The 13874-nt window shown below is 38.8% G+C and overlaps 1 protein-coding gene across 6 annotated transcripts in view; it reads right to left on the reverse strand.

Annotated features, from left to right (window-relative positions):
• LOC310897405 (uncharacterized protein) overlaps positions 1-13874 on the reverse strand; it is a 38448-nt gene that overhangs the window by 8295 nt on the left and 16279 nt on the right. For 3 of the 6 annotated variants that reach the window (XR_014582317.1, XR_014582318.1, XR_014582321.1), the window contains exon 2: positions 9606-9655. Coding sequence is in view for 1 of the 6 variants with exons in the window: in XM_083831026.1 (XP_083687152.1) it covers positions 198-344; positions 612-703; positions 9606-9655; positions 11794-11857 (353 nt within the window). In the remaining 5 variants the exon portion in view is untranslated. Of the gene's footprint in view, positions 1-197; positions 704-9605; positions 9656-11793; positions 11858-13874 lie in introns of all 6 variants that reach the window. The other 3 variants (XM_083831026.1, XR_014582319.1, XR_014582320.1) reach the window with 3 other exon arrangements.

Below are 13874 nucleotides of genomic sequence, written 5' to 3' on the forward strand. Positions count from 1 at the left end.
GAAAGTGTGGGTGATAAAAGATAAATTGTTTTTAAAAGTGAATAATTGAAAGGGTGGACGACAGGTTGGCCATGAGCCAGCAGTATGCCCTGGTGGCCAAGAAGGCCAACGGGATCCCAGTATGCATTAAAAGGAGCGTGGCCAGCAGGTCAAGGGAGGTGATCCTCCCCCTCTACTCTGCCCTGGGCAGGCCTCACCTGGAGTGTTGTGTCCAGTTCTGGGTTCCCTGGTACAAAAAAGACAGGGATCTCCTGGAAAGAGTCCAGTGGAGGGCCACAAAGATGATTCAGGTCCTGGAGCATCTTCCCTATGAGGAAAAGCTGAGAGACCTGGGTCTGTTCAGCCTGGAGAAAAGAAGACTGAGAGGGGATCTTATTAATGTTTATAAATACCTTAAGTGTTTGAGACAGTGGGATTTGGCCAGCCTCTTTTCAGTGGTTTGTGGGGACAGGACTAGGGGCAATGGCCACAAAATGGAGCACAGGAAGTTCCGCACCAACATGCAAAAGAAGTTCTTCACGGTGAGGGTGACGGAGCACTGGAACAGGCTGCCCAGGGAGGTTGTGGAGTCTCCTGCTCTGGAGATATTCAAGGCCCGTCTGGATGCCTACCTGGGTAACCTGCTCTAGGGAACCTGCTTTGGCATGGGAGTTGGACCCGATGATCTCTTGAGGTCCCTTCCAACCTCTGCAATTCTGTGATTCTGTGAAAAGTAAGGAAGCAGAATCAAAAAGTAATTAAAAATCATGTAGGTCAGGAGGTGGTGGTGGTTGTTTCCTTGTATCTGTTCCAGTAGAAGTGGACAATCTTCCTTTTTAATTTATTTAAAGGAGAGTTTGGGACTCATGCTTTCCATTTGGTAAGAACATTTCCTAACCAGTTGGATGGTTAAGATTTTGTAGTCAACTTTCTACTTTAAAGATGTCAGGAAATGAGCCAAATACACATTTTCCTTCCTTACATATTTCTCTGACTGTAGGATAGAGAATATAAAAATGCTAGGATTATTTTTTTCTCTTTCTCATCCTTCTGAATATGATTGAATATGAATCTTGCCATTAACTTATATGGAAAGCTCCCTGAATTTGACACAATTCTTACCCCACAGTTCCTATGGTGCTGATATTATGAGAGGTGCTGACATTCACTCACACAGATGTATCCATCTGATCTGAAATACTACAAACTCCAGCTTGTGCTCTTGCCCTCTTCCTGTACTCCTCTTCCAAGTCAAGATAGTTTTTAGATGACAATTTGAAGATCTTAAAGGATATTTGGATGACAGTAAAGCTGACTTGCAGCCTAGCTATATAATTAGCAAATACACAATTTATTTCACTAACATAAATCATGTTCCTATGGAATGTAATAATCAAGTTAATATCATTAAATTTTATAAAATATGAAGGACTGATTTCAAGGACAGGATACAAATAGAATACAAGAACCTTGCTTTTAATTATTTTGCTTTTACATACTTATTTTAGTTTTATCACACCATAACTGTTAACGGGAGACAGCTGTAATTTAAAATGTGATCCTATTTCCCTAGATAAAAAACTGGAGGAGGAAAAAAAAAAAAAAAAAGGATATTAGGCACTATATTTGCTGTTAAGATGTTAAGAGCTTGTACCATCTCCACCTTGTGGTCATTTCTCTGTGTAACGAGCCTACACTGCTGCATCTGAAATGGATGTTTTGGCTCTGGGACTCCAGATTCTCTGAAAAATACAGTACATTCAGGGATTTTAGCTAAGAGATTATTTTTATTTTATTTTTTAAAATGTCCTTTGTACTGACCCTAAATTAAAATGAGTATTTGCTTTATGCTTTTATAAGACATTAATATTTGATATTTTATCTGAAAATGCCCTTTCAGAAGGTCACAGAGTGAGACAGTGATAGAAAAGAAGAGTAACGCAGACTTTCTGTTTTACATTGCCTGGCATTTTATATGCCATCTTTCATCTTGATTTACCATATTAATAGTATTAAGAAATTGCCTACTCAACTTTAAGAAACCTTAGATCTCAGAGATTAGTTGCAGAAGTTTAGATGATTTTTTTTTCTTCACATTTTCAATCTGCAAATTTTGTAAGAAAAAGTTCCCATGACATTTCTGGTATTTCCCTGATCAAGATCAGCCAGAAAAAAAAATAGGGCATAAGCTCTTTTGTGATATTTTGGCACTTTGTGATATTTTGCACTTCCTGCACACACCAGAATTTGAAAATGCCAGAATCGTCAAATATAAGCATATTTATGTTGTCTAGGCTTTCAAAACTGTCAGAAACACTTTAGCTCAATATTTTAGATGAAGGTGTTCCCACCTGTTTTCCCACATTTCAGTTCTCACTGTAGCATAATTTGATATTGTCTTTATTGATTACTTATGGCTACTTTACCTTTCTCCATAGAAATTTTTCCTGGTTTTATTGTAGTAGTTGACACTTCCTCTATAAGGTATCATTTGTGAAAAGTCAGTCAGCAGCCTTTTGTAATGCATTATATAAAGGAAGTACGATAAAATCATTTGACACAATGGCATGAATATAAACAACATCACTCCTTTCTCCATTTGTAGAGAAAACTCACAGCTGGAAAAGCTATATTAGTTCTGGTCACTGACCTTTGTTTTTATTTTATCCTCCTCACTCCACTAAAAATAGTACCTTTCTTTAATCTATAAGTGCAGTTCCATAACTGGTAGGATCTGAAGCACAGGATGCCCTGTCACACACTGCTGATATTTCATATTTCTTCCCATCTCTGTTATTTATCCTGAGACAGAGTAGTACCTAAAGTGGCCTTTCTGTTCCCCATTCCTTCTGGGCTGTGTCCAGTCTCTGAATTTAGAGGAAAATGAGTGAAAAGTAGTACCTGTCTCTTAGTACAAAAAATGAGATGACTTTTTTTTTTTTTTTGGATCGCAGAGCTCTTTTTTTCTGTCCTAGGAGTCCTGTTGAATATTTACCTGAACAAGGTCTGGGAGGGCTCAAAAGCTTGAATTCATCTCTTCTTACTCCAGGCAGCATAGCTGGCAACCGGAGACTAGGAAATGAGATTTTCCCAATCTGAATAACCTTCTGTAGGCACCAAAACTTATGCAGTGTTATTCTTTGTGGCATCCTTGCAAAAGCATCTGTTTCAGTACAACTATGGTTGTATATTGTGAGAGCCGATAACAACAACAACTAAAAAAAAAGATGTTTAATTATTCTGTCAGAAGTACGTTGTCCCAGTGAGCAAGTGAGTAAAATTCTGAAGATCTAGAAAATGCACAGTAGTTATAGCCAAAAGAAGTCAAAATTGTGAGAACAAATATCACTCCTTGGGGAATGTGACTGACAAAAAATGAAGTCTTGGAAATTTTCTGTTATATTCAGAGATCGCTTGAAATATAAATCTCACAAAGGAGAAAAGGAGAGGGACTTGACAATAATAACAAGGGGTATATCTTGTGCATATCTACTCTGAGCTTCCTAAGCAGGAGGTACAGTTTTGAGGTGGGGAAAAAAGCTGAAAAGAGGAGATGTGGTGGTGGATGAGGAGGTGGAAAAGTGAGGAATGTGGGCAAACGGGTTAATGTAGAACATTAAGAATCTGGAACAGATTAATGTAGCTAAATATATTGTAGATACCAAGATCTGAGCTAGTCATCCCAGCCTTCTTTCTGAAACATCCTCAGAAGCTTACTCTGAGAGGATGTATTCCTCTCTCATAACTTCAGACAACTGCTTTCTAGTTGTCACCATGTCAACTATTCATGGATTTTGTAGTCAGTACAGAAGAGTAGGTGCTTTGAGGGCATGGTTAATGCCTCCATGAGGAAGTCATGTAAAGGAGCGCATATATATGAATCATGCTCAGAAGTTCCTTTTTCCTCTATTGACTACTAAGTAGGTGAAGTGTAGTTTGATAGGTTGGATACAGCCTAGCAGAGTAGTCTGCTGTTTAAACTAGAGGAAGCACGTCCCACACGACTGATCTCCAAAGGATCCAAATCATGCTCTACTCTCACCAGTGAAAAAGATCAAGAACTTGCTGAAAGACTTCAGCTCCTGAGCTGCTGTGCCACCTGTTCTGGCCACTCTTGTCCCTGGGTGCTTGCTCCACAGCATGGTGTGACCCTAAATCTGGTGTTCAGAGTTGTCCAGACCATTTAGTAGTCTTCTCGGGATTAGATACTGATGATAGGACACTGAACGCAACTACACAGTGATTTCTGAAACAGAATACCTTACACATAAAATGTGGTTCTTCTGTGTGTTCCTTCATGTGCTATAGAGTTTTGATCGCCATATGGGAACTAAGCCTTAGTGCCCCACTTCCCCTGCACAATTTCAGAAAGCTACTGTATTAAATAACTATGGAGCTTTGAAGAGCTGATCAGTTGAGGGATGGGTGGGCAAACATTAAAAGGCTAAAGAAGTCTATTCAAATAACACATTCAGATGCTTATTGGGAAATAATTGATCTGGAAATCAAGCTTCAGTGCCTCCTTCCCTCAGAAGTTTGCAATGCTGAGAGAAAACCACACCTTTCAAACTTGTTCTCTGCCAAAGTTCAGTGAGGCTCCAAAGAGTTTTTGAAATGTTAAACTTTTCAACATTTTTTTCCAAGAGGGAAAATTGCGCCTCGTTCAGTTTGAAAAAAAAAAGTCCGCCTGTGACTAATTAGAAGCAGCATGTAGCACACGTTGCAGCAGGGCTGTTGTCTCCGAGCCCTGTAGGTGGTCCTGAAGACCACAGGCATCTGCCTCCTGCAGGCTCCGGTGGGCGAGGGCTAGTGGCAGTGCTCCCATGAGGAAGAAAGCCCTGGCAGGCCTGACTAAGGCAATGCTGCGGATTGAAGCCAGCTGGAGTTGTGCCTTGGTGAGGGCTGTGGAGCTTGGCCCCGAAAGCTTCCAAACAGGATGGATGCTTCAGCCTCGGAAATGCTCTGCGCAACAGGCTGTAGCTCCCAGATCTGCTTGATATTGGTGGTATGCGGATACTGTGTTCATCTACTGCCATAGTGTAGGATAAAGTTGACTTTAGCATCAACCATACTTTTTCAGCCAAATCCTACTCAAGTCTTACTCATCCTGTTGACAGAGAAATGCTTAGAATGGTCGAAACCTAAAATGTTTATTTTTAACTACTTGAAAGTCTCTTAATTTTTAGGGGGTCATGGGCTGTGTGAAGACACACGCAGCTCTATTACACAGACCATTAGCTAAGGAAATAAGAAAAGTATCTCTGTGGTATTCAATGTGATTTGACAGAGAGGCATAAAGGGATGTAGCACGTTCTCTGACGCCTTTCAGCCATCTGTAGAGTAGTAACAGCAACATTTCCCTTCCAAGCTGTTCTACGGTTTAGCAGGCCGCCTTCTGTAGCAGAGCTTGCAGTACTCATGGTGGGCAATATTAACTGGGATAGTGCAATATCACAATAAAAATTTGAAAACAGTCTTTTACTTTGGAATTGGAAGGAAGTTTGACTTGAAACAATTGCTAGCATGACATGCAACCATGCTGATTACAGAGATTGAGATCTATTATCTCAGTTTTTTACTGAAAGCCACTCCCTGCAGCAAAGAAAACACAAACACTGATTTTTGACATTTATCTTAAATGGATACTTCATCTGCTAGAATATATATTTGGAAGTATTTAAATGAACATAGAGTCCAGAATTTGAAATTTTCTGAAACTGGTTTCTTGCACTGGTTATGGCAGAAGTCTAAAAGAAAACAACGTTCCTTTTGTAATTAAGCAGAGCAGCTATTTATATACTGCCGGCTGCCGGCTGCATTCCAGTACAAAGTGCACTCATGGCATCAATTTAAAGGGCATATGTTGGAGGGAAACACGCAAAAGTGGTTTGGAAAGAGGTAAGGAGTAAAATTTTTGGAAGTGCCTAAGTCCCTTCAAGGAGTTAGACTTCAAGGACACTCGGTTGACTTTGAAAATTTTACCCAGGTTTACCAGAAACAGAAGATGACTTAAAGTTGGCCGTGATCCTCTGTAGCCACAGAAAATTCCACACGTTCAGGATAGGTTTTATTCAAGTTACTCCAGATGTACTTGCCCTTATTACTGTGTTAGAAGAAGGCCCAATTTGATTTAAATGATTTGCTTTGACTTCAGTGACAGTAGGATTAAGTCCTGAGTCACTCATGGGTGAAGGACTTAGAAATTTCTTTACCTACTTTTATGTGACTAATTCCTTTCTTCCTGGAAATTTTAACTTACTTACTTACTTTACTTCTGCTATGTAAGGTGTATTATTAAAAAAGCCTATCTTCAGGACAGCAAAGCATTTTTTTCTCTAACATTTCTAGTTTCCACCAGCCTACAGAGGAAAATGCCTAAGTCTGCCCTCGAGTGTGTACTTTGTTGTACATTTTATTGCATAGCTGAAACCAAATTCTGCATGGAAACATTTTATCAAGTACCTTATTTTTCTACACATTCCTGGAGGACCTGCAAAGGAGGAGCTTGTCAGCTAAATTGAAAACATACTAATAAAGTTAAAAAGTTAATGGGAGACATTTGCAATTTCCCAATAATTTTCCTAGTGACTTAAACTCGAAATAACTGTGTATACTTCTGCTACTGTTTTCCTTACATCTTTGTATCAAATGACATGCAGAAGAATTAGTGCCGGATATCTATCATTTGTCGCACACCTATCAAATTATAGTTTTGCTGGGCAAACTTGCAGTTCAGGTGGCCAGATCTCTGTTTGTCTGGGAGGCTATTTTCAATTACTTATAAGTAATAATGTGTGTTTTATAACTCAAACCACTTGTATAAATAGAGCTTAAAACCTTGTGACTGAGGCAATAAAATAGAAGCAAAGGTTTAGCTGTCGTAACCTACTATGCAGTCCATTTAAGGGCAGTGACTTAAATATAGTTCCAGACACTGGGCCACTTTCGTGCTAACTAGACAATATCAAAATACTTTTTTTACTCTGTAATTAGTATGATTGTTATCCTAACAAAGCAGCTGTGATGATTGCTGCTTCTTTTAGTGAGCCTTGTTTTATTATTTCAAATCAAGACACTTCCACGTGCTCTGCTAAAAGGTATGGGCTGACAGCGTCACCCTTGCCTTATATCTCCAGGCTTGCAAAAGGGTGCCATTTACATATATAATTTTCGTTTAAGGCTACAGGATAAATCCGTGGGGCTTTACTAATTCTGTCTTTCATTCCTGTGTCTTCTTTCCATCTTTCTGTTTACTATGACTAGACTATCATATCTGAATATCACATGGCCAGTCATGTATTTATACCAACTAATGTTGTACATCACTGGCATCCTGACTGAAAGGTCAAGAGAGAAATAGTTTTGATGAACTGAGTAGCCATTTCAAAGGATATTTTTTGTTTTTCTTTTACATTCCCTTCAGAATAAAATTTTCTGTTCAGGCACCTATTTTATAAAATTCAATTTTGTATTTGATATATCTCCTTGACCTCAGGGGAAAAAAAATACATAAAGTGACATTTTATTCCTTTCTTTTATCTGCCTTAAGCCTCCAAGAACATTCCTCTGCATTCTTGCCTCTACTGATAACATCTTTTCTAGCTGCTAAAGAGCTGACAACATATTGTGGGGGTTGCACAGTACTGAACCCTTCTCATTTAGGTTTGGCCTGAATGCCAAAAATGTTGACCTTTTCTGTATTTAATATGGCTCAGAAGAGGCATCTTTCCAAGTCTTAATATAATCTACTGCTGAACCTTCTCATCCTCCACCGCTTCCCTTCCCCCTTGATCTTCTAGCACTCCTAGTTCTGTGTATGGGATTTGGATACCCTACATTGCCTGGCATATCTGTTTACCTGTATCCAGGGGATTCAGGAATTCTTACGAATTCCTTAACTGCTGAAGTATTTGTGCTACTAGTCATATTCTTTTATCAGTTTCTGATATCAGTTTGTGTTTCAACATTTAATAGTCTGTCAGTGTCCCACATAACACTTTTGTGAGAGAGATTTTTTTGGAAAAAAAAAATGCAGAATATAAACAATATAGAATGTGAACAGGATTGTACAATAACATTTTTTTGCTCCCTTTTTCATAAATGTATACATCTAATATTATCCCAGACCAGCTGCTTTAGATCTGTTATGTATATTTAATTATCTTTCACACCAGACTGATCAAAACAGGATTAATTGATCAAAACTGAATTAATTTTTATGATCTGTACTTTTTCTGAAACAGAGATCATCCTTGAAAAAACAAACACTTTCAATAGCTGCTGTTGGATTTGGTTAGATATGACTAAGTTACCATTTTTAGCTGTATACAGGGTGAATAATACAGTAATTGCCTTGAAAGTTCTAGCTCACAACTGACCGAACGTTGTAATTTTTACAATTTTTATCCCACAGTCTTCTACCTGATTTGCCACCCATCACAGATACTGAAGAAAGCAGTTTTGAAAGCTTGCTGCCAAGTTTTTCCCCCCATGAAAAGAAATACTTGTATTTCGCCTCCAGATATACTATAGCAAACATAAAGATGCAGTTCTCAAAAGTCATTCCCACTAAAACTTACTCTTTTGAAGCCAAGCCCAAACCATGGTGATACTGGGAACATACTTCCAATCAAACAGCACCAAGCCTATTCTTATTCTCCACAGGGTGGTGGAAAGCTCCCCAGTAAGATCAATAACACAACCCATGGGAAAACCATACCAAGCTGTTAGGATGTCATTTTTGATGAGAAGTCCTATGGTCCCCAGAGATCATTTCCACATTTACTCAGCAGATTCAGCTCTTCTAATGGAACAAGCAAATATAATACAATGTGCTTTTCCTGACAGGAAAGGATCTGCCCTTCTCTTCCTACTCAGGGTAAGTTTACCCTATTAAATCCTCAAAGAGAGTCTCCTTTTCAAGTGCAAAGAGAGTCAAGGGAAAAGATATCCTTTATTCTAAATTACTGTATCATACTTTAAATTAAAAATGGCAGAGATTTTTAGAACTTCAAGCCACTTCAAACTGGGGAATGTAACCCAGTGGAGCTTCACTCTTTCAAATTTTCTTTTCATTGTCGCCTTCACATAACTTTATCTCTTCCTTGTTATCCCCTTCTTCTCCCCCTATAAACCTTCTTGTAACACTGACCAAAATAATAATAATAATAATAATAATAATAATAATAATAATAATAATAATCTCTTTCCAGCTCGCATGGAGCAATTACCCCATATGACAGTCTTCTCCAAGAGTTACACCAGAAAATTTCCAACAGTATAGGGTAAAGTTCCCATATAAAATTCTGTTTGCTTTGTGATCTTGAACAATTGGAAAATGATGCAGATGGAGAATTCAACCTTGTATCTTCCACTTACAGAGCATTTAGAGCAATGGCCAAGAAATGTATAAACATTTGTGGATGAATCACATTTGGTGACTCAAAATTCATGTTAGGCATTATCAACACATTTCAGTTGTATTTCTCTATCAGCTAGTATCAGTGTCTATCCTTTCTAAACATGGAGAGCAGGAATTAGGAAGGGAAGACTCAGTTCTAGCTGTAAATTCTGCCTTTCTAAACCCACTGACCTTTCTACTCTATCATGCTGGGCTGATACATTACCTTTGCATTGTGTCCATTGTATGATTAAAACCCATGGAAGTCCGAAAACACTGAAAAAAAAAAAGACAGTAAAAAATCCACCATTTTAAAATCAAAAAGTTTCAAAAAACTAGTCTTGCACTAGTTAAACTCTGATGCAACGTTTGGATTTAATTACAGTAGGCCAAATTCTGCCCTCAGATACACCAGTCTACTTGGGTAAGACTTGGCAAGGAGTCTTTTTCAAATCTAATACCATGGTATTTTTCTAATACCATGCCAAATAGGGCATAATATATTTTTAGAAACTTTCTCATTTATAATAATAAAATGGTCTTCAAGATGATTCATATTATAAGAAACAATTATTTTGGCTTACAGGACATATTTGTAACTATGTGTAGACACTTATTTGGACGCAATTCAGCAGCATGTAAATTCAGAACATGGATGTATGCCAGTGGCAGGAATGAAAAAACATCTCAAGGAAGCAAGCTGTTACTCGGTAGCTGTTGCTGTTTCCTTTGCCTGCTAGCTCAGAGCTCCCTATAGTTTCACAATGACGAAGAACTAGAAGGAACCTGTACAGATCATACGATCTATACTCCTGCAGAGGGATAAATTCAAACTGACAAGGATAGACATCTGTCAGCAATGATCTAGTATCAGCTTAAAACATTTTTAAAAGGAAATTCCATGCCCTCCCACAATATTCCATATCTTTTCACCTAGACAAGCTTTTCCCAATGCTGAATTTGAAATAACTTTTCATATAAATTAAGTTATTTTCTTCTTTTTCTTTCAACTGTGATCAGAAGGAACAGCTATTCTTCATTGGAAAGTTGACAGTTAATTGCGTCTCAACCTCCATCTCTTTCACTTACAGTGCCAGAAGCACTTTCTCAGATCAGAGCAACACTGAGGGCAGTATAATAATCGTGTTCCAAAGGTTGCATATAACTTTTCTCACTTTGCAATTGCCTCACAGTCCTGACTCACATTTAATCCATAATCCACCATGAACATTAAGCACATCTACCTGTACTATTTCCTCAAGATTTTAGGCCATTTCTCTGACTTGTCAAGATAATTTTGAATTCTAATCTAGTCCTCCAAGGGTTTTCACTGGCACAGGTTGCCCAGAGAAGCTGTGGATGCCCCATCCCTGGAGGTGCTCAAGACCAGGCTGGATGGGGCTTTGGGAAGCCTGGTCTGGTGGGAGGTGTCCCTGTGTGTGTCAGGGGGTTGGAACTGGGTGATCTTTAATGTCACTTCCAGCCCAAACCGTTCTGTGATACTATGATTCTTAGTACGCTATAAATAAAGTGATTTCTTTCCTTGGATGTATACATCATTTCCAAGACAAAATTTTAAAACCTTTATATTTAGGATGCATGGTCTTAAGAAAGAATGTTGTTAAATCAGAGCTATTACTTCACATACATTGATAACTTGAATGCAGGAAGTCTATTAATTATCATGGCTGAAAAACAGAAAAGGTAATTAATATTTAAATCACTTATATAATATCACATATATTTAAATATTTTAATATGTAAAATCATTCACAGGGGGAGGTGAGTGGGCAAAGAGGAGGAAGGAGAAGGAAAATAATATTCCAAAACTTATTTATAATGTAATGTGCCATCTTTCTGTCAATGTCAAAAAAGAGACTGTAGGACAACATTTCTGATTTATTGATTTTTGTCACTTTTTTACCAATGTTAAAGCAAGGAGGGCTCATATACTCTAAGCACAATGAGTGGTTCTGCCTCAGGCTTTATCCTCTCCCCTTTTCTTCTTCACATCATTCTTAACATGAGAGGTAAGTTTAAGCCATGTTTTAAGAAAGCTGCTACAATATTGTCTTGTGGAGAACACGTTTTGATGTTGGCCAGAAGGTCACAGAGCTACTGCATTAGCACATGGTCTCTGATCCTACAGTGCTTCTGCCTATGCTCTTCTGGCTTCTCCCTTGCATCTCCACTTCACGCATCAGTTTAAAATATACTTGGCGAGGGTTTGGATGTTTTTGTAATAATTGGCGTTTTGTTATTCAAAACCAGTTGATATTTAAATGAAACAGGTACTAACCTTAGATGATATTAAGCATCTCTTGTGTACTAGACAATGTGGTAAGAACTTTTGATGCATTCATAAGTGTAACATTATTATTTTATTTATTTTTTGGATGATGATATGTTATTACCTCTCCTGGATGAACAGCTTCTGGATAACTGGGTAAATAATAAAGGCCTTTTCTGCAATGATTTCTGGAAATAGTAAGAAAATACTTTTTCAGGTTTAGGCCTCAGGGAATTTAAAAGCAGAAATCTATCAAAGAATAACAACTCGTTTGTTTGTTTGTTTGTTTGTTTGTTTGCAAAGACTAAACTTTAGAAATTTATAAACTTTAGAAAATTTAGAGAATAGATCCTATCTGTTGGTAACACAGTGTTGCAGACACTGTGATGTCTGCAAGAATTCCCCAGTATGCCTCACATCAACAGTCCATGTTGAGTTGATGTGTTTAATTAGGTGTGTGGTTATATATATGGTATATTTGTGGGTGCCTGTGCCAGTATGAGAACGAGGGACATGGAGAAAAAGTAGCATTACTAAGACCTGGACTTTTTAAGCGAAGAATTGGTCTGTGCTTCTTATGACCACATGCGTTAAGATTCTTTTTTATGATTTTAATTTTGGCTAGGTTTGGGTTCCACCCAGATTGCTGCAGACACCAGCAGACTGGTGTCTGTAACGAGTTGTCCATAATGAGCCTTCCAGTTGTCTGTAATGAGCCTGCCGATCCTTGACACAGAGCAGCACATCAGGCATGGCTCAGCTGTAGCCCTTTCAAAGGATGAGACCTGTTATTTGTGGGTGCTCGCACCAGAGACGCAGTTCAGAATGCGCACAGCCTGGCGCGCAGGGTAGGCAGACTGCTCAGCTCATTCTAGCAGGGGAGAAACCTGTCAACACCATCTTTATGAACTACAAAGTGGTGATAAATTTGGGACTTCCCCTACCAGTCCATTTTCCCAGCACACAGGCAAGTCGTGCAATTTAGGGAAAACATAGACTTGTTTGTGCAAGGTGGTGTAGATTTAGGGCAAGCATAACTGGTGTTTTCTAGTTGTTGTAAATCTCCTTAATGATGTGTAAGGGATGGTATGGAATTTTCTTTGTTTTCCCCTATATCTTTATGGGGAAGTGCACGTAAGTTTTCCTTATGGGGAACTTTCCGTAAGTTCCCAATATTTTCCTTCACAACATTTCCCAAGGTATGTTCCCTTGAGGTTGTGTGCTGGGTGATCTAGAGAGACATGGAGGGAAGAGTGGCACAAAGGGAAGGTAAGAACAGAGCTGCCTGACCTGCATGTCCATACCTTCATATTTAACTTGCAAATCACATATTTGTAGCTGTGGTGTCTGAAATGTATTGACCCAGCTCCTTTCAGTCATAGTTATAAGATGTTTATGACTGGTTGTGCTTTGTGCCAGCCTCCAAAAATCAAGGCAGGCACTGTGTATGTCTCTCTGCACCGTGAGAAGTGTACTCTACTTTGTGGTGAAACACCTCGAGTGCAAAACACCACCAAAGGAGCTTGAGAAAACAGTGCCTCTTCAGAGATAGGGCTTGAATCTATGCCAGTGCTCTGCTTTTTTCCCAAGTCAACTGCCAGACATCAAAAAATATTGGGCATAAGCCATCTCTCCTAGGACCTTACCTCCTGCAGGTAGTAGAAAGTGTCCCTCATTTATTTATTCTCTTTGTGAAGAAGTTTACTTCATCTGTCACCATTAGTGACTGGGAAGCATGTTCCCTCCGTTGGTCCTCAGACAGACCACCCTGTCTCTCATTAAGGCTCTGCTTTAGGACAAAAGGAAGTTTTCCAGGAGCACAAATAATCAGACCTCCTACGCTCTTGTTCCCTATTGCCTAGAAGAAACCTCTTCCATCCTTTGGCTCCTCACTTCTCCATCACACCTTTCAGTGTGTATTTACTTCAGTAATACGTATTAAAAAAAAAAAATCAATAGGTAGTAGCTATTTTCTCTTTTATTTCAGCTACACATATGCAATAGGGCCAGCTTCGCACTGGAGGGTCTCCTTCCCATGGCTGCCCTTGGCTTTTCTCCTAGTGTTGTTCTGTCAGTTTTACCTGGCCCTCTTTTGCCCCAAGTGGGTCTGCTACTGGCATATCTCATTTGCTTCCAGACTGATAGTCCAAAAATCTCCTCTTAAAACATTGCCCATTGAGTTTTTCATCTTTCCTTCTTCCTGGG

This window comes from Anser anser, assembly GCF_964211835.1.
Source record: "Anser anser genome assembly, chromosome: 3".
In the NCBI taxonomy this organism is placed as follows: domain Eukaryota; kingdom Metazoa; phylum Chordata; class Aves; order Anseriformes; family Anatidae; genus Anser; species Anser anser.